The 21,871-nt window shown below is 39.3% G+C and overlaps 1 protein-coding gene across 12 annotated transcripts in view; it reads left to right on the top strand.

The window, feature by feature from the left end:
- The window catches only part of AP2B1 (adaptor related protein complex 2 subunit beta 1), a 131,426-nt gene extending 112,580 nt beyond the window's left edge, over nucleotides 1–18,846 (top strand). For all 12 annotated transcript variants that reach the window (XM_074263537.1, XM_074263532.1, XM_074263540.1 and 9 more), the window contains 3 exons: nucleotides 711–797; nucleotides 9,870–10,024; nucleotides 18,379–18,846. In XM_074263537.1, coding sequence (XP_074119638.1) covers nucleotides 711–797; nucleotides 9,870–10,024; nucleotides 18,379–18,453 — 317 coding nt within the window. In that variant the 3' untranslated portion in view covers nucleotides 18,454–18,846. The remainder of the gene's footprint in view (nucleotides 1–710; nucleotides 798–9,869; nucleotides 10,025–18,378) is intronic.
- Nucleotides 18,847–21,871: the final 3,025 nt, after the last annotated feature.

Raw genomic sequence — 21,871 nt, 5'->3', positions numbered from 1 at the left:
ATACTCTAACTACTAGCCAGACATCTGCAGCAGGAGCTGTTTAGATACCACTGGGAAAACATTTGTCTCCAGTCTCCCTCCCCACCTTCAGCAGACCCATCTTTTGCCCCCTGACCTCATGACTCTCAAGTCTACTTGTAAAGGGTAGACACTATGATGTGGGGCAATATGTGGCAGATAAGAGCTCTACCTCTCTTTGTTTTGGATAGGACAAGATTTGATTGTGAATTTCATGATGTACATAATTTTTAGTACATTACATATTTTAAAAATAAATGTTAGGATGTTTATTTTAAAATTCTTTACTGAAAAGAGTGAGGCCCAAAAAATAGTCTAGTGGTAATAAAAATAATAGCTAATGTTTCTGGAGTGCTTATTATGTACTAGACATTGTGCTAAGCACTTAAAATGATCATCTCATTTGATCTTCATAACAGTTCTGGGAGGTACTGTTATCCCTATTTTACAGATGCAAAAACTGAGGCAAACAGAGTTTGAGGAACTTGCCAAGTTCCCACACCTAAGAAGTGTGTGAGTCTGGATTTGAATGCTGATCTTCCTGACTCTTAAGACCAGCACTATCCACTGCACTACTTAGTTCTCAGATGTTTATGTAATATAGAACATATTTAATTGGTAATAGTGATATGTATGTGGTATTGAAATGCTAACAAATTACAAGCATTCTTCTCTTATATTCCAAAATGTAGAGCGCCAGGTCTTCCTTGCAACGTGGAAGGACATTCCCAACGAGAATGAGCTGCAGTTCCAGATTAAGGAATGCCACCTAAATGCTGGTGAGTGGTCAACTAACCTACTGGGCTCCAGTGTGACAGCTAATGGCAGTTCCAGGTCCTGTCCTTGGTTGCCTTTTTTTTTTCCCCTCTCACTTGAAGTTGATCTGGTCCTTTGAAGTCTGACTGAGCTTCAGCCCTGTGCCTGGTCACTCCCTCCTTTGGGCAGTGCTGGCTGTTTCATCATCCTACTAGTCCTTATGCTTCTGGTACATACCACTGAGAGGGAATGTGACAATTCAAGGAAAAAAAAGAAATGAAAACTCAGGCTTTTGTTTGTAATCTGTAGCTTATTTCTTGAGATTCATGCTAGAATCCTTGCTAAATCCTCATTACCTTCAACTGTTGCTTGAATTCTGTGTAATCTCTTCTGATAAATACTACTGGACTTAGAAGCTCTGAGTCGGTCAGGAAACTTAGAATTTTTAGTATTTTTCTTTAGAAATGTCAAACAGTTATAGTTTAATTACCTTTGATTGCAGTAGCTTCAGAAGAACTTATAACCATTGTCTTAATACCAGGTGCTGTTTCCCACTAATAACTATCGTAGTAGATAGGATTTCTGGTGTATTTTGATAGCCCTGGTTTTTTATTTTCTTCAGAAATGCCAAGTCTCAGCCTTTTCTTCAAGTCAAACTGAAGCTGATTTTCTTTTTCTTACCCTCCCCCCATTTATTTGCTTTTAGTAATGGCTTTTTATTTTCAAAATATATGCAAATATAATTTTCAACATTCACCCTTGCAAAACTTTGTGTTCCAAATTTTTTTCCCTCTCTTTACCCCCACCCCCTTCCCTAGATGTAATCCAATATATATTAAATGTGCAATTCTTCTATATACATTTCCACAATTACCATGCTGCACAAGAAAAATCATGTCAAAAAGGGGAAAAATGAGAAAGGGAAAAAAAAGACAAACAACAAATACAACAACAAAAATGGTGAAAATACTGTTGTGATCCACATTCAGTCCCCTACAATCCTCTCTCTGGGTGTAGATGGCTCTCTCTATCACAAGACCATTGGAATAGGTCTGAATCATCACATTGTTGAAAAGAGCCACGTCTATCAGAATTGATCATCGTATAATCTTGCTGTTGCTGTGTATAATGTTCTCTTGGTTCTCCTCATTTTCCTTAGCATCAGTTCATGTAAGCCTCTTCAGGCCTCTCTGAAATTATCCTGCTGATCTTTTTTTATAGAGCAATAATATTCCATAGCATTCATATATCATAATTTATTCAGCCATTCTCCAATTGATGGGCATCCACTCAGTTTCCAGTTTCTAGCTACTACAAAGAGGGCTACCACAAACATTTTTGCATATGTAGGTCTCTTTCCCTCCTTTAAGATCTCTTTGGGATATAAGCTCAGTAGTAGTATTGCTGATCAAAGGGTATTATGGCACATTTTGATAACTTTTTGGGCATAATTCCAAATTGCTCTCCTGAATGGTTGGATCAGTTCACAACTCTACCAAGAATGCAGCAGTGTCCCAGTTTTCCCACATTCCCACCAACATTTATCATCTTTCCTGCCATCTTAGCCAATCTGAGAGGTGTGTAGTGATACGTCAGAGTGGTCTTAATTTGCATTTCTCTAATCAATTGTTATTTAGAGCATGCTTTCATATGACTAGAAATGGTTTTAATTTCTTCATCTGAGGAGCAGCTAGGTGGCACAGTGGATAGAGCACCAGCCTTGAATTCAGGAGGACCTGAGTTCAAAACTGGCCTCAGACACTTAACACTTCTAGTTGTGTGATCCTGGGCAAGTCACTTAACCCCAGCTTAAAAAAAAAAAAATTCTTCATCTGAAAATTGTATCCTTTAACCCATTTATCAATTAGAGAATTATTGTATTATAAATTTGAATCAATTCTCTATATATTTTAGAAATGAGGCCTCTATCAGAACCCTTAGATGAAAAAATTTTCCCCCCAGTTTTCTGCTTCCCTTCTAATCTTGGCTGCATTGGTTTTGTTTATAAAAAAAACTTTTAAATTTAATATGATGAAAATTAAACATTTGCTTTTCTCAGGTTCTTCTTTGACCATGAATTCCTCAGTTTTCCATAAATCTGAGAGGTAGACTATTCCTTATTCTCCTGAGTTGCTTATAGTATCACTCTTTATATCAAAATCATGAACCCATTTCAACCTTATCTTGCTATAGGTTGTTAGGTGTTGGTGTTTGCCTAGTTTCTGCTTCACTAGTTTCCAGTTTTCCCAGTAATTTTTGTCAGATAGTGAGTTCTTATTCCAGAAGTTGGAGTCTTTGGGTTTATCAAACACTAGATTACTGTAGTCATTGACTACTGTGTCTTGTGAACTTAACCTATCTACTGACCAACTACTCTATTTCTTAGCCAGTACCAAATGGTTTGATGACCTCTTCTTTATAATATAATATAGCTAGGCCACTTTCATTTGCATTTTTTTTCATTAATCCTCTTGAAATTCTTGACTTTTTGTTCTTCTAGATAAACTTTGTTATTATTTTTCCTACCCTGTAAAGTGATTTCTTGGCAGTTTCCTATGTCACTGAATAAGTAGATTAATTTAGGTAGAATTCTCATTTTTATCATATTAGTTCAGCCAACCCAATGGAGAGTCTTCCTTTTGTTTAGATAAAACTTTTTTAGATATGTGGAAAATGTTTTGTGATTGTGTTCATATAGTTCCTGACTTTGTGTTGGCAGGTAGACTTCCAATTATTTTATATTATCTATAGTTATCTTAAATGGAATTTCTCTTTGTATTTCTTGCTACTGGACTTTGTTGGTAATGTATAAAAAAGCTGATGATTTATTTTTTTGCATCTGTAGCCTGGTTTTCTAATGTTGGTTTTTCTTGACAGACAAGAGCAGAGCATTAGACCCTTTATGACGGTTAAGGAACACCTGTCTCCCATAGTCGGTGCTCCCTAGGATGATGGTGATGGTGGCTTCTTGGGACCTGGGCTTCTTTTGGTGACTAAGGAAGGGAGGGCCCAGAATCCCACTCACTGCAGGAGAGGAAGTGGGTCTTGGTGGACAAGTCATTTCAGTTGCAGAAGAGCCCAAGTTCTGTGTCCCCTGAGAACAGTGGTGGCAGTGGTAGGTCAGGAGATCCAGGGGAAAAGGCACACAAAAAAGCTAGATTGGTTTATTTTTATTTTTGTTTTCATCTCCATAAATGGGGCAAGCAGAATGGCCCTCTGGAGAGAGTGCTGACCTGGAATCAGAAAGACTTGAGCTCAAATCCAGACTTAAGATACTTCCTGGCTGTGTGATCCTGGGCATGTCATCTAATCCTATTTGCCTCAGTTTCCTCATCTGTCAAATGATCTGGGGAAAAAAACCACAAACCATTCAAGTAAAATGGAAATTAGACAAATCAGGTGTGGAAGCCGATCTAAAGAGGTCCTTTCATTTCAGAAGGAAAACCAAAAGCCATCCTGAGAAGGGGCCTCGCGCTGCTTGTGCCTCTGTGGGTGCCCTCCGAAAGTGGGGGCATTTTGATTTCAAGGAGGAGTTGCATTCTGTGCTGAAGACTGAGATGGCCTTGCAGACACAGGTCCGATCATTGCTCCATGTCCCAAGTCTGCGCCCCTGCCTTGGCTCTCCCATGCACTCCGAGAACTCTTTCCCAGTGCAACTGCTCCTTGGCTACTGGCAGCATGAACTTTGGATGACAAAATCTCCTTTATTTTCTCATAAGAACATAGACCATCTTTTTTTGTTCATTAAATCAGTGGTGTAGCTAGAAACCTTCTTCCTAAAAGTAATTCCTAAGTAGGTAGCCTAACTGCATTGCTCACCTGTGGTCCAGAGTGAGCTGACCTGCCAGCCTGAGAACTCTTTATTAGAAAAAAGCATTGTAAGTTCTCAGTTTTCACAGTATCTGATTCAATGCTCAGAGTCTAGCTGTGAGCTAAAAATACCATTCTCCCCAGCTGATCTGCCCTAATCACAGCAGTAGCAAGTCTTTAAATAGAGCAACCATGCCAGAGTTGACGTGTGACAGATGGAGTCAAACATACTGAGGACTTCAGGGGGTCTGAGACCATGCTTGAACCTTGACTTTGACTAGGTGATTTTATCTTGAAGAATAAACAAATAAGGGTCTACTTGGCCAAAGCTGCATTCCAGTTTAATCGTCACATAAAAGGAAGCTTATGGTGTCACGGGAATGTCAAGAGTACATCGCCCTTTAGATAAGTTCGCATTTCTTGCTGTTTTTCAGTCACACATTGCACAGCAGTCCTTTGCACAATTTGAAGACATTGATTTCCATATTCCTTGTCTCCTGAAACAACTCTCCTTGTAAGGGGTCAGTTCCATTTTTCTCTTACATGTAAATATCCAGCGTATGTCAAGAAGGAAGGAAGCCTTTACTGTGAGCCATTTTACTAATCTCCTTTGTCCTGGTGGTTTATTGCCTTCTGGAAAGCATAGAAATTAAATGATGATTTAATTAGCTTGACTTGAATGTACTTTATGAAAACATTTGTTCTGGCCTAGAGTAGTAGGGGAAGAGGTAGTTTTAATTCCTTGTCCCCACCATAACTTATTCTTCAGATCCATTTCTAAAAATGGAAACTATTCTGTAATCAGAATTTAATTTAAATTGGTAATTCAAATAGTGAGAAGTGTTCTTTTTATCAGATCACGATTCTGTGCTTTATACTTACTAATGAACATTGAACTTGATGGAAAATGTAAATTGTCAGGATCTTTTGTTTAAAATAAATGGCCCTATGGTCTTATCTTAATTGTTGTCAACAAAGGTATGACTATATGGGGGAGAAATGATACTAAAAAGGTAAGGGGTTAAGGAACCTATTTTAGAAATCTACCTTGTCTTGTTTCTTTGCTGAAACCATACTGCACAGCTGTCCAGTGGAAGCAGGGCTGGCTTCTGAGGTGGAGAAATTCCAAATGCAGCAAACTTAGACCCATTCAACTTCTGCCTGGCTTAGATGGCTGTTTGCCATATTTTCCAATTTTGGGAGGGGTGTGTGTGTGTGTTTGTTATCTCGGTAGGGAATTCATGAGAAGTCTGCAGGCGTTTCCTATAAAATAGGCTATTGCTTGTGTGATGAAGATCCCTTGTTCATTTTCTGTTTCCCTGGGAAATGAACAGGAGTCTTAAAAGTTAGAAATAGTTTTTCACAGTTTAAAAGAAACCTTGTCAAAAGGTAGAAGAAAAGAAGTAGCATTAATAAAACATCTAAAAATACACCAAAGGAAAGCAGAAGGAAGTTCAACTTAGGACACTGTCAGACAGGGGATGTGGATGCCATGTCACTGTCTTACATTTAATAGAGACTTTTAAAAAAAAAAAAAAAGGTCAAGTTGTGCAAAACTAGGATTCATGATATTAGATAGATTTCTCTTTTTATTATGTTCTGAGCATAAGGAAATATTTATCTTTGTTGATGAAGGGAGTTTGTAGCAATAAAAAACATTACTTTAAGAAATAAGAACAAAGCTTTGGGGGTCCTTCCTTGAGCCAAACTCCAGCTGAGAGTTGCCTTGCAACCTAGCCAGAGCAGCTACCACACTAGAAAATCATTTAAAATTGTCTTATCTGTCTTAAGTTGTAGATTCTGAAGTTCTGAACAATAGATGCTAAAAGAATGGCCAGGTGGGACATTGGATTCCTAGGAATAGGCGATGTTTTGAATATTCTGATGCTTTTATCCTAGATTGTGTCATATTTAGGAAGATGGGATCGTAATATGACTTAAACTATACTTGGGGGGGGATAGGAGTTAAGGTGATAGCTTTCATTCTTCTCTCCTCCCCACAAAGTAAGAAAGAACAATAGTGCTACTTGTAACTTCTCACTTTGTCTCCTGGAATAGGATTCCATCTTTATTCTTAAAGGTACTGCTTTTAGCATTAATGAAATCCCTGGATATAAAGGAGAAAAGTCTGTGCAGGAACTGTATGTGGAGAAAATAACATGAGCCTGAACTCCTGTGCTGCTCAAGCAACATTAGTGTGCATGTGCACCTGTGGGAGCTCCTCCTGCAGAGTGGTATAGCTGCGTCATGGTTGCAGGGGGGTGTGCCAGATTTGGCAAAGATGCTAGCATGGGTGGCATTTCCTTCTCCAGAGGATTAAAGCAGAGGTCATCCAATGCCTGAGAACAGATTTGAATGTGTTTCTTTTTGACTCCAGACGCAGGACTCTTGTCTCTTGAGCCTCCTGACTGCCTCCACACCATGCTGAGTGTTCAATGCACACTCTGCAGAATGCATATCTGGGCATCACTCTTGGACCAATAAGAATTTCTTAGAAGATTCATTCAGTAATACTTACTGAAACCGTCGTGCTCAGCACTTGGAGAGATACAAAGATCTGTCCTCAAAGAATTTACTTTCACATGTATTTGAAAGAGAATGTTACAGCCACTTCCACCCAATCTCCCACAAGACCTAGACACCAGACTCAGTGGAAGCCCAGCGAGATCATGACTGACAAGACCTTTGCCCATAAATCCACATGTTGGTCACCTTGTTCTCAGTCTGTAGGGCTAGTTCAGTGCTCAGCATTAGAATCAGACACAATTAGAGAGCCTGCCTGCTCCTACCATTATGGAGAAAAGGGATTTTGTCTGTTCATGCTTTGTAAATCTTTTCCTCTCTCCTTCCATCTTCTGGCAATCACAATACCTGGCTTTCCTTTGACCCAGCCTCTCTGACCGTCCTTTACTATGCTGACTATATATTCATTCATTCCCTTGATGTACTGGTTGAGATAAGGGAGTTGGAATATTCCTTATTGCTCATTACCATTTTCAGGGCGCACCTTCATCTCTCTCCTCTATTGAGTTCCATACAATCTACATCTTCCATCCAACCAAAATTCTGGTAGCTGTTGTCTTCAGATTTACAGGACACCCCACTTCCTTCTTCAGCTGGTTCAGTACCTAACTCCATCTTTGTCCCCTCCCCAACGCCTTCCTTCAGTCTAAAGGTCTTCAGCATACATACCGACTCTCCCCAAACACCCTTAGCATTTACTTCCTCAGTCTTCTCACTTCCTATGAATTACTTTTCTATCCCTCTGCAGCCATACACACAGTCGTACTTTTGATCTAGTAATCACCCACAAATGCACCTCCTCTCTGTTCAGAAATCCTGAAATACCCTTTTCTTTTCTCAGTAGTATTTCACTTTTTTCCAAATGCATTTAAAGATAGTTTTCAATAATGGTTTTTGCAAGACTTTAATGTTCCAAATTTTTCTCCTTCCCTCCCTTCCTTTCTTCCTCCCCATGACAGTAAGCTATCTGATATAGATTAAACCTGGGCAATTCTTTTAAACAAACCCCTCTACCTGCTCAAGCAATCTCATTCCCCCCTCTCTATTCCAAGAGATTGTCCCTCTGTCACCCCACACTGTTGCTCATTTTCAATCTCCTCTGTTGACCCATTCCCTTCTACCTATAAACATGCCCGTGTTTTTCCCAGTTTAAAGAAAACCTTCAAATCCGTTCATCCCCATTATTCCTTATATTTCTATTGCTCTTCTTTGTGGCTAAAATCCTTGAAAATGCCCTGTATAGTAGATTCCTCTGGGGTTTAGGGCTGCCATTCTTTCCTATCAGGCTGATCCTTCTCTGTCTCTTTGGTTGATTTTTTTTTTCCACATTATACCCTCTAACCCTGAGTGTCCTTCAGAGTTTTGTCCTGCTCACTCTTTTCTTTCTAAAATAATTCACTTAATTCTGATGGAAGTGGATATCTTCAACATAAAGAAGATCCAACTCACTTCCAGTTGATCAATGATGGACAGAAATAATTACACCCAGAGAAGGAACACTGGGAAGTGAATGTAAATTGTTAGCACTACTGTCTATCTACCCAGGTTACTTATACCTTCGGAAGCTAATACTTAATGTGCAACAAGAAAATGGTATTTACACACATATATTGTATCTAGGTTATATTGTAACACATGTAAAATGTATGGCATTACCTGTCATCTAGGGGAGGGAGTAGAGAAAGGGAGGGGATAATTTGGAAAAATGAATACAAGGGATAATATTATAAAAAAAATTTTACTCATGCATATATACTGTGAAAAAAAATTATAAATAAAATAAAATAATTCACTTAGTGATCTTATCACCTTCCATGGATTTAATTAATATCTCCATGCTAATGATGCTCAGATGTACCTTTTCTGCCCCTGTCTCTCTACTGACCTCCAGTCTCGTATCTTCAACTGTTTTTCTGACATCTCAACCTGGATGTCCACTGGACTCCAAACAGAACTCATTATCTTTCCTCCTGTCACCTCCAAACCTCCTCATCACAATTGAGAGCAATATCATCCTCCCACTCCCTCAGTGTCCTAACCTAGATGCCTCACTCTCAACTCCCTCTCCCCCATCCAATATGGTACCAAGGTCTGTTAATTTCACTTTCTTGGATACGCCCCCTTCTCTCCTGATACTGTCCCTACTCTGAGGCAGACTTTATCATCTCCCACCTGGACTGTTGCATGTTAGGGGCTCTTCCTGCCCTTCTCCCCGCTCCAATCACAAGATTTTCCTAAAACACAATTCTGACAGTGTCATCCCCTACTCAGTAAGCTCCAGTAGCTCCTTGTCAAAATACAAAATTCTTTGTTTCGCATTCAGAACCCCCGCTTCCTGTTATTCTCTTCTCCCACTTTTCCCATTTTTTATAAATGAATTCATGAATTCACTGTTCCACAGACAAGATAGACCTTATCTTGTCTTTGAGCATTTTCTCTATCTTTCCTTATCCCTTTCTTTATCCTCCTGGCTTCCTTTAAGCCTCAGATAAAAATCCATCTTTTACATGATTCCACATGATCTTGTTAGATTGTGAATCCCTTTGGGGCAGGATCTATCTTTTGCTTTTCTTTGTATCTCTCAATTCATGGCTCATAATAGGTGCTTAATAAATGCTTATTGACTGACTGATTATACAGATATTAATATGGCATTTGCTTCTCCTTTCATTGTCATCATTACATACGAAAGGGGAGTGGAGAGGGACCGTGCATTTCCTTAAAGGTTTTAAATGACTGTTGGAATTTTTCTTTGTTTCTAGACACTGTTTCCAGCAAACTACAAAACAACAATGTTTATACTATTGCCAAGAGAAATGTGGAAGGGCAGGACATGCTGTACCAGTCCCTGAAACTCACTAATGGCATTTGGATACTGGCAGAGCTCCGTATCCAGCCAGGAAATCCTAACTACACGGTAAGTCTGGCCAGCCCTGCCAAAGAGGGGAAAGAAGTGTTTTGTTATCTTTCAGAGGATTCTGCCCTTTCCTCCTTTCAGCACAGACTGTTCACAAATCAACAATCTAATTGGTAGCACCAATGAATACTTAGGAGAAGACCACATTCTAAATATCTCTCACTGTGACCAGTTCTAAAGAAGTTCCCAGCTCAGATGATTCCAAAAGGATGTATGTTTACCCCACATGATGAGCTTATATCCCAAGAAAAAGGATGGGCACTCACAAGTCTTTTTATCAACTCCACGATTTCCAACCTGTGTCACTTTATCACTGAATAGGAACAGGGTAATAGTCCATGGGGAGGCTTTTATGTGGAAAACTCCACAATTTGAAATAAATGTTCTGATGAGACTTTGATCATGATGAACCACACGTAAAATAGCACCTTCCTTTTTGCTATTTTTATCTATGGCTGTAAAGTACGATGTTAGTTGTCTTATGCTAATTGTCCTGACTCCTTTGCTTCCTAAGTCACCAGAAACAATTGTGTTACTCAGTACAACTAGTACTGTCTCATCAAATCCTGAGTCTTTTACTTAATTATTTGTAAACTAAATAGTTTTAGGATTCTCCCAGAAGTAGTCATTCTCTCCTGCCCAGCCCAGCCAATTTCTGTCATTGCAGAACACTGCCTCTAACTCAAAAAGGAAGCTCTTTCTTTCTTTAACTGTTTCTAGTGTGGGTTTCTTTATGTAATTTTAAAACCAGTTGTGTAAACTTTTTACTATATGATTTACTATAGTTCAGCAGTTTTCAAAATAAAACTGCTGGTTTATATTATGAGAATGAGACAGAGCCAGAGGGAGGAGAGAAACAGACACAAAGAGAAAGACAGACACACAGAGAAGAGATGAGACACACACTACTTGACTAGCTCTATCAATACAGCAGCATCATGGTATATTTAGCCTGTGGAAGATCTTTCCCCCCTTACCTCCTAAAATTGTTTTTATTATTGATTTAACAAATATCAAGAAACAGCATTTGTATATGCAAATAATAGGGGAAAAAACCATGTATGAACCTGCGATCTTTGATTAAAGTTTTTGTTAAATTTGACACGATAGTACCAATGATGCCTTGCTTGTCTGTGATTCCTTCTCAATTTCTTTTCATTTTCTTTGTATTTTTCAAATTTCATTGACACTTTTCCTTTTATATGGCTATCATTTCCTATGTACTTCTCCAGGTAAATTATAGCAGGCAGATAGATAAATGTTCTCCTTGTACTAAATTAGGAAGCAAGCAAAGCAGAATTGCACATTGTTATGTCTAAAAGTGTGCTCTTTCTGCACTGACTGTCCATCACTACTTTGCTGAGAAGTCGGTTGTTTCATCATCACTTTTCTGGAGTCATGGTTGGTCATTACATTAATCTAAGTTGTTGTCTTTCAAAATTGTTATTCTTTATAATGTTTTGGTAATCGTATAAATTTTTCTTCTGGTCTTGCTCACATCATTGTACATCTGTTCATACCACTCTTCTAAGCTTTTCTGAATATATGCCTTTTTTCATTTTTATAATATAATAATATTTCATTAAATTCATGTACTATAAATTGTTTAACCATCCCTCAGTTAATGGGTTTCCACATCTCTGTTATAACAAAAAGGTGTTGCTATAAATATTTATATACATATGAATCCTTTCCTTCTGTCTCTGTTCTCTCTAAGGTATTAACTACTGGGATCACTGGGGCAAAAGAGGTTTTGAATTGTTTTGCAGAGTTGTTGAACCAGTTCATGTTTCCAGTCAGTGCATCAGTCAGCATTTGTTTGTTTATTTTTAAATTTTTAATATTTTATTTTTCCAAATACATGTAGAGATGGTTTTCAATATTTACCTTAGTAAAATCTTGTGTTCCAAATTTTTGCCCCCTTCTTTTCTCCTCCATCCTCTTCCCTCCCCAAGAAAGCAAGCAATACAATATAGATTAAACTTGTGCAATTCTCCTAAACTTATTTCCGTATTCATGATGTTGCATCAGATCGAAAGAAAAAACAAACAGCAACTAAAGATGAAAATACTGTGCTTTTATCCACAGTTCTCTTCCTGGATGTGGGTGGCTCTTTCCATTACACATCCATTGGAATTGTCTTGAAACCTCTCAGTCAGCATTTATTAAGTCCCTACTATGTGCCAGGCACTGTTAAGTGCTGGCAATTCAAAGAATGGCAAAAAACAGCCCCTACTCTCAAAGAGCTCACAGTCTAACATGGAAGACAATATGTAAACAACTGTGCAGACAAGCTTTATGGGATAAATTGAAAGTAATCTCAGAAAGAAGGCAATAAGATTCAGGAGATTAGGAAAGGCTTCTTATAGAAAACAGAACTTTATTAGTTTCTTCCCCTCCTCAAAACATACAGAACTCATAACAAATATGAAATCATGCAAACAGATTTCTGCCATGTTCCCAAAAAAGGGGAAAAAAAAAAAAGGTGAGACTTTAGCTAAGACTTGAAGGAAACCAATGTAGCTAAGAAGTGGAGCTGGAGACCACATTCTAGGTGTGGAACACTCCTGATGGCTAGTGAAAATGAGCATTCAGAGGGTTCTGGAACATGTGGAAGAATATGAGGGAGCTCTGAGAAAACTGAAAACATAGGAAGGGTCCAGGTGATGGAGAGTTTGAACAGCTAAAGGGGTGGGTCTATATTGGATCTTGCAGATTAAAAGGGAGCCACTGGGGTTTAGTGAATAGTGATATGGTCAGGCCTGTTCTTTAAGAAGTTCAGTTTGATGGTGGAGTGGGGAGACATGTTAAAGAGTGGCAAGGGGTCTTGTCTTTTTGAGTTGCCATATATTCCAGAAACTGAGGTGTGCTGACCATGTCAAGAACAAAGCCTCAAGCTGACATCATTTGTTGTTTGCACCCCAAGCTAGATTAGATTTCCTGTGTGTCCTTGGGAGTCAAGACACAGACTTGAGGCAGTGAGACCAACTTGCAGGGGCTAAGATGAAGAAGGCCTGTATCAGGGTGTTGGCAGGATACATATAGAGAAGATATTTTAAAGACAAAATCAGCAGGCCTTAGCAGCGATTAGATATGCGTTAGGAGAAGGGGTTGTATGAGAGAATGTGTTGAGGCTGACATCATTGCAGACCTGGGTAATCGGGAAAGTTAGGAAGAGGTAAGAAGAGTTGGGAGGGTAGAAGGGAAGATAATGACTTCAGTTGAGTTTAAGATGTATTCAGTACATCCAATTTGAGGTGTCTCAGGATGTTGGATATGTGAAACTAGAGGCAGGGGAGGAAGGAGAGAAAGACAGAGAGAAATTGAGATTATAATAAGATGTATCTGCCTAGAGATAATCATTGAAACCATGGGAGCTGATGAAATCGTTAAATGAAACAATATATAGAAAAACAAAGGCCTAGGACAGGACCTTGGAGAACTGCAAACACCAGTGCTACATTAGTGTGCCTAGCCTCCCATCACCCCTCCAACAATTATTTTCCTCTCTTGCCAATCAAATGGTATGGAATGGAACCTCAGAGCTGTTTATATGGATTTCTCTTATTAACAATAACTTAGAAATTTTTTTCAAATGATTGTTGATAGCATTATAGTTTTCTTTAAAAAAACAAGCCAAAAAAAACTAATCCATTATCTCTCATTGGTCATTCTACCATATGGGTTCATGAAAACCAAGGTACATTTTTATAATAGTATAGTAATATATAGTATATATATATATATAGTAATATAATTTTTATATAATATATAATATTATATTATTTTTATTATATTATATTTATTATTATATTATAATATGTAATATATAATATAATATAGTAATATAATTTTTATAATAACCTTTTCCTCATAGAAACAGATTGCACTTACATTCCTAAACTAGCTCATTAAAATCTATAATGTAGTTGACCTAGACTAATAGAACTGCCCTGAATCCTAGATCTAGGGAAATGAGGAACTATGTAGATGAATGGAAGAGAAAAGACTGCCTTCGTAGACCTAGGAAAAACAATCTTTTGCTTCCATGTCTGTATCCCCTTTTTCACTTCTTAGTACCTTCCAATATTATACACACTCATACTGCCTCACATGCCCTCAGAGCTCTTGATTTCCTTAGTGCTACTGACTTCAGCTAGATATTATTGGCACTAATATATGAATAAATTGAGGACCTTATCACCCTTCTCAAGATTATTTACATTTATAAAAAAGGAAATTTGTGAAAGGCTGATGAACCCCAGCAGCATTGTAACCCTCCAGAATAGGCCACATGGAATAACTATTAGGGAAACTGCCAACCTCTAGTCTTCCATATCGCTATTTCTCAACTGTAAATTCTTTAAAAGTGTAGTTGAACTTATAGAGCAAGAAAGTCAAGTTGGCTATCATTTGGATCCACAGTAGGTTGATTCTAGAACTTTGATCAAAGTAAAGATTCATATCATAGATATTTCTTTTCTGTGTTTAGATTGATCTTGATATTTATGATGTTTATAATAACCTCTTTTTAAAAAACATTTTGAGAATCTTCACTTGGTCTGTATTTTAAACAGAAGGCTCTTTTGATTCAAGAGAAATATTTTTTAAAATATGGATATCCAATGTGTTCATTGTTGTGGTGAAAAACAAAGATTAGGGGGAGGACAGAGAAGAATAGATAAATATTAAGTTTGCTTTTGTGCCTTAATATGCAAAGATAAACACACACACACAAAAAAAAAACAAAAAACCCTTAGGCTGTGAGAAGACATTTCTGCCTTGTTAATACCATTCATATTTGGGCTGATCTTTGGGTTTGAGTGTCTTGGAAGGCTTAGTGATTTGCCCCACTATCCCTGTGAAGTTAAGTCATGCAAGGGTTCAGGTTAAATGACCTGACCATGTGACTGTGGGTATGTCTATCTCCCTGATCTTCATTTTTCTCATCTGTAAAATGGAGACGTAATAGCATCCACCTCAGAAGGTCATTCTTGTGGTCAAATGAGGTAGAATGGTTGTCAAACATTTTGCAAAGGTTAAAGTTACATATAAATTTTTATTACCCTTATCATTATAGTTATTTTCACAACTGTTAAGTGTTGTAGTCAAGTCTTCTACCTTCACATATAGTCACTTTCTACTCTTACTACATTGTGTCTGTAACCTTTCATCCCTTTATCCAGGGCTTTCTCAGTCAGCAAGCTCAAAGGAAGTTTAATGTACCAAAGGGGCACATGAGACTTCTCATCACATGCTTGAAAAGTTCTTCTGTGGAAAAGAAATTAAGTTGTGTGTGACTTGAAAGGATTAGCGCAGAGAATTTATAGGGAAGCATCTTTTGCTTCAACATAAAGAACTTTGAGAACTTTCCCACACAGAAGCTAGCTAATTCTCATACAAAATGGTAAGCTGCTCATCTCTGGAAGTATTCAAGCAGATACAGGATAATTCTCTGTTGGAGTATTACAGAAGAGATTCCAAGGTTGACTCAGATAGCTGGCTTCTTTCAACTTTGACGTTTTGATCCTAAGCCAATGAGATTCTTTCTAAGCCATTATTATCCCTTATTGTTGCTTTTCTCCTATTCTTTCAGTAAATTTATAAGGATCTGGGTTTAAATAATGCTTTTCTGCTGAAAAAAAAAAAAAAAAAAAAAAAACTATTTTGGACCTACAGTTTCACAGGAACTTGATATTGAAAAAGACCATAGAAATTGGAAACACTTTGGCATGAATGTAGCTGCTAGGAGGGGAAAAACATCAATTGGGAAACTAATCTTTACATCAGATTTCTGATAGGGATTCGATATCCAAAATGTATAATATAGTAAGATACCACAAAGATGTGAGACCAGAGATCATAAAACATGAATAAGCAATTCTCAGAAAAATTGCAAACTATTAACAATCATATGAAAAAATGCTTCAGGTCACTAATAAATATGAGGAATGAAGAACAGAATAGCACTGTTTCACCTTATACCCACTAAATTGGCAAAGATGACAAGAATTGAGGATTTTGTTGGCGGGGCTACAGAAAGACTGGCACATCTGTCATCCTTGGTAATGCTGTGAGCTAATCTGATCATTCTGGAAAATTGGAATTGGACTTAAAAGATTACCCTCCATTTCCCAATTGATAAATGGTCAAAGGATATGAACTGACAGTTTTCAGAAGAAGAAATTAAAGCCATCTGTAGTCATATGAAAAATGGTCTAAATCACTATAGAGAAATACAAATTTAAAGAATTCGAAGGTAGCCCAGGAAAAGATAATGAGGAATGGTGGAAGGGATGTTGAAAAGCTGGAACAGTAATACATTGTTGGTGAAGTTGAACTGATTTAGCCATTCTAGAGAGCAATTTGGAACTGTGCCCAAAGGGCTATCAAATTGCATTTGATCCAACAGTGCTACTATTGGCTCTGTGTATCAGAGAGGTCATAAAAGAGGAAAAAGGATCTACAGGTGAAAAAATGTTTTTGTCAGCTCTTTTTTGTAGTGGCAGGAATTGGAAATAGAATAGAGGCCTATCAACTGGGGAATGGCTGAACGAGTTGTGGTATGTGAATATAATGGCATACTTTTGCTTTGTAGAAATGATTAACAGGGACAGCTAAGTGGTACAGTGGGTAGAGCACCAGCCCTGAAGTCAGGAGGACCCAAGTTTAAATATGGCCTCAGACAATTAACACTTTCTTGTCTGTGTGACCTTGGGCAAGTCACTTAACCCCAGTTACCTCAGAAAAAGAAAAGTAAAGAAAAGAAAAAGAAATTATGAACAGGCTAATTTCAGAAAAGCCTGAAAAGAGTTAGATGAATTGATGCTGAGTGAAGTGAGCAGAACCAAGAGATCCTTGTACACAGTAACAGCAGCACTATTCAGTGATCAAGATTTGGCTCTTCTCAGCAATACAATGATCTAAGACAATTCCAATAGACTTTAGATGGAAAATGCCACCCGCTTTCAGAGAAGGAACTATGGAGACTAAATGTCTCCATACTGTTTTCACTTTTTTTATTCTTGTAGTTTTTCCCTTTTGTTCTGATTTTTTTCTCAATATAAATAATATAGAAATATGTTTAAAATAATTGTACATGTATAAACTATATCAAATTGCTTGCTGTCTTGAGAAGGCTAAAAGGAAATTTTGGAACTCAAAGTCTTACAAAAATGAATGTTAAAGACTGTCTTTATAATTGGAGAAAATAAAATACTATTAGATGAAAAAAGAATACCCTCAATGTTCATCTCCTGTGACCCATAGGATGTCTTGCTGGTTCTCAGAAAGTTAAAGATGAGAATTAACACATAAACTAATTTCATTGTTTTTGTTTTTTTGCCTATTGCTTGAGAAATGACTAAACATTTGTGGTTGTACATGAATATAAGGGAATAGTGCTGTGCCATAATCAGTAACAAGAATGAGAAATTCAGGGAAATCTGGGAAGACTCACATGATTGATTATAATGAAGTCAACAAAGTGAGGAAAATTATACCCAATGTAAGCAGGAACAAAAACTACAGTTGAATACTCTTGTCATCAGAAAGAATAAGCTTGGTACCCAAGAGATGAGAAAAGGTATTCTTCCTTCTCCTCATTCCAGAAGATCTAATATTGCATAGGCTGTCAGACAAGCTGGTTTTGATGTGTAGTTTATATGAACTAGTATGCTTTCTTTTTTCCTCTTTTTAAATCTTTTGTTACCAGGAGTGGATAACTTAGGGTGTGTTCAGAAATGAAGTTAAAAACAAAATATATCAATAAAAAAGTAAGATTTGAAAAAGGTGCTTTGAAATTTATATGATATCCTTGTGAAATAGAAATTAATGATTATGTGGTTGTGTAGTATACTCTATAGTATACCTTGTCTTCTTTTTTCACTTCCTTAGTTAATTTTCAGCACTTCATTTGGGAACTTATTGTGATTTCTTGTCTAAAGAGGCTTATCATAGACTCTAGGTAGGATCCCAACACAACTCCATCTACATAGAATCCTAGCCTCAGTCAGTCCCCTCCTTTTATGGATGGGACTGAGTGATTCAAGAGCACAAGGGCATAAGTGTCCAACTTGGTCCAGTCTTCTGATTCTAGGGCCATTGTACTTTCTACGATGCCCTCCTAGGTTTATGCTAGTGTTATAGTTTCCACCATTTAACTTAAGTTAAAGTTCCAAAATTGAGACTGACTTAATGTAAATAATCTCATTGTTCAGGTACTACAGCAGGGCCTCTCAAAATTACAGTGACAACTCTCTTCTTAGACACGTGCATGGGGAGGCTCAACCTTTTTTTAAGTTATAGCCAATTTCCATGCTAATCAATCATCTTTCTCCTGTTTTCTTCCACAGCTGTCTCTGAAGTGTCGAGCTCCTGAAGTCTCCCAGTACATCTACCAAGTCTATGATGGAATTTTGAAAAACTAAAAGACTACTGGAGGCTCCTTACCGCCCCTGCCATCTGTGCAGAACTAAGAACTCTTTAACTGGAAGCAATTGTGTTGATGTGTAGACTCTTGAGTCCAAACCACCCTGACCCACCAAGGTAGTGAATAGTGTACTAATGTGTACTAATGTTAGGACACAACCCTCTGGATAGTTTTACCTGCCCACAAAAGTCTGTAAGCCCTGCTACAGCCACTCCCAGCCTCCATCACCTGTGAGCTTCTCCATCCTGTGCCAATGGCTAGTGTTTTCTAAACCTGCGTTAGGGCCTAGTGTGTTATTTTGTAATCGAAAACTCACTTCAAAAATTCCAAAAAAAAACAAAAAAAAAAGGGAAAAAACCTGTTTATTAAAACAAGGAAACGTATCATCGAATCATGAATTGCACTTTATTATTTTGTATTTTTATACGTATTGGAAATTGTATTGGAAAAATTTTTTTTGTTAGTGTAACAAGTTGGAAAGGCAAAAAACAGCTGCTCCTTGTTAACTAAGCAAATCTTGAGGAAGGGTAGAGCCTGAGTCACTCTCGATGTTCGGCATGTTTTCAGAAGCTAATTCATCCCTAGTTAGTTGAATTTCCAATGATTTTTTTTGGGGGGGAGGGAGGTGGTCTTTCCCTCTCTGCTTCAGGCAGTATGTTTTCCCTGATTTTGTTTTCCCCAAATTGCTTTGCTTTTGGACAAGCTTGGTGATTCCAGGTTGCTGGAGATTGTGGAGGGGATCCCTGATACCCCTCTACCACAGAAAGAGACAGAAATGCAGCTGTCAGCCTTGGGAGTCATTGTGTGAAAATAAGTAGGGCCTCTCTGCTCTGCCCCAGGGCCAGATTATAGGTCCCATTCCCTGAAATCCTCCAATTAGATGGGATTGAACCTGGATGATCCATTTGATTTTATAGCTGTAGAAACTGAGGCCCATGTGGGAAAGGGTTGCTTTGTGGCAAAGTGAGGGCTGAAGTTTGGACCTTTGGGGCCCCCTTCTTGCACGCCATTCCCCTGCCTTTCAAACCTCTTCTCCTGCTTTCTGTCTCCTCCCCTGTGCCTGTCTTGTGTTCTCTGTGCTGACCTTAGCACCCACTTCAGTCCAGCAGCTTTGCTGATGCCTGGCAGTCATGTGAAGGATCATGCTGTAAAGTAGATATCACAAAGGAAGTAGCCCTTCCTCCCTCCCTCAAGTGCTCCAGAACTACACAACCTGGGCCCAACAGGCTCAGCTCAGTGCTGGGGCAGGGTTAGAACTGCCATAAACCCATTATCCTGCTCATGTTCATCACCTCATTTCTGTGGATGGTTTAGAATTGGCTGGGAAGGGGTTGTCAGTTTTTATCACTACACAGCGTCCCGGGAGCTTCCCCTGCTTCTCCTTTGTGATTGGACGTAATGTTTTGAAGGATGTTACAACACCTGGAACACTAACTTTATTAAATTATTTGCTTCTCTGGGGGCTTGCCCTGGCTTGGGCCTTTTACAATTAATCCCTATGGCATCAGCCTGGATCTGTGGGTGCCACTGTCCACTTCCAAGCTTATCTGGTATTTACTGTACCCCAAGACCCTATTGGAGGCTAAGAAAAGGGTTCTTTCTTAGAGCCTCCTGAGCAGACTTCAGGAACTTTAAGACTGAAGACCACCAGCCCTACTGCTCTCTGTCTCACCCTGCCAGCTCTCAAATTCTGGGGATTCCTGTCAACCCCAGATAGCGGACCCTGCAGCTGGCCCCGATTGCTGATTGTTCATGATTAAATAAACTTGGCTTTAGGGACCAGACAGGAAGTAGGAGGCCCACCATCATCCTCTTATGTGCTCTAGGCCTCCCACAGCCCTGATTCTGCACCATGCGAGGTGTGCCTGGCTCAGACCATTGGTAGGTCTTGGAGTGGCACTCCCTGACCAGCTTTAAGGCCTTGGGAGACCCCCAGCAGAAGTCATGGAGAGTATCCCTCCTGGCTCCTGGCAGCAGCTGGTGACCACCAGCATTGGGAAAAGGTATGCAGGGAGCAGGGAGGGTCAGTGCAGATGTCTGCAGGTTTGTCAGAAGCAGAGACCAAGAAGGATCAGGAGGTATGCTAAATTGGTGAAGTGAGGGAAGCCAGAGTAGAGATGATGAAGCAGTCTGCTGAGAAATTCCAGCTCTGGGGCAGTGAGGAAGTGTCCAGGGGAAGGGGGTGGACAGAAGGCTCTGAGGATGTAGGCCTGTCTTAGGATGGGAAGGCCGGAAGTGCTTACACTCACTGTCAGGCATGGCGGAGACCTTGTCCTCCTGGGCCCAAGCAGAGTGAGCCATCCAGGGACATCTTGGATCCCTGTGGCACCCTTCAAGCAATCCCTGCTCATGGAGCATGATCTCTCCAACTCTCCCCGAGAGGGGAGATGGATGTTAACCAGCTCTATCTACATTCCTTCCCTGTAGTGCTTTTGGACCATGCCAGACGGAACTCTGTGTGTGTGTGTGTGTGTGTGTGTGTGTGTGTGTGTGTGTGTGTGTGTGTACGCGCGCGCGCATGTGCGTGTGCGCACGTGCCTCTGGCATGAATTCAAGAGGTAAAGGAAAACAAACACCCAGAATTATTTTGCCGTCCAGAGGTTCCTTCCAAGTATCTCCCCTCCTGGGCCTGGACTTTGTGTATGTCTGTTCTGTGAAGTTTTAAGCTGTGGAAACAGGTAGGGTGGGGGTTGGGAATGGGGATGAATATACCACCCTATGAATGCTTATCATTCCTTGTTGAAATCTTGGGGGGGGGGGGAGGGACTTGGCCTGGTGTCCTTGTCAATAAACTCATTTACACAAAATAAAAGTATGGTTTATGCTTTGTTTCTTCATATGAAGCACTTGTAGAAAAGTCCAGCCATGGAAAAGTCATCCTTATCACCCTCCTGAAAGTTTTCTTTATTCCGTCCTCTTGGGCTGTGTCCCTGGGCTTCAGTTGCTTCTCGGACATATCTGATATTGGAGTGATGAGGATTCACAAGTTTTTGAAAACCTCTCTTGGCAACCCTCGAAAACGAAATCCTTGACTTTTTAACATGGGCCTCCCTCCCCCCCATTGCATCCACCTACAAGGCAGTGAGCAATTAGGGGATGAGTCCCTATCTACCTGATCTGCCCTTATTTCTTGCCAGTCTCAAACACACCAGCCCCCAAAACACCCAGATTGCTCTGAGGGCATCTGCCCAACAAGGGCAGCTGCTTCCTTCCTGCTCTGAGGCAGACAGCCAAGGAAGCAGAGGGGTAGAGAGGGCCTTAGAGGCTGGAACCACTGCCACTTGAGGGGCCTTCTGTTGCTGTGCCCTGAAACAGCTTCAGCTTCCTGCCTGCCTGTCCATCCCACTGATTTCTCAGGTTTTGAAGTAGGTCATACGGATATACTTCACAAAACAGATCTTAGCCTCTACCTTATT

This window comes from Sminthopsis crassicaudata, chromosome 4, assembly GCF_048593235.1.
Source record: "Sminthopsis crassicaudata isolate SCR6 chromosome 4, ASM4859323v1, whole genome shotgun sequence".
Classification (NCBI taxonomy): Eukaryota; Metazoa; Chordata; class Mammalia; order Dasyuromorphia; family Dasyuridae; genus Sminthopsis; species Sminthopsis crassicaudata.
The sequence above is the reverse complement of the archived record's forward strand: the minus strand, read 5'-3'. Positions and strand labels throughout refer to the sequence as shown.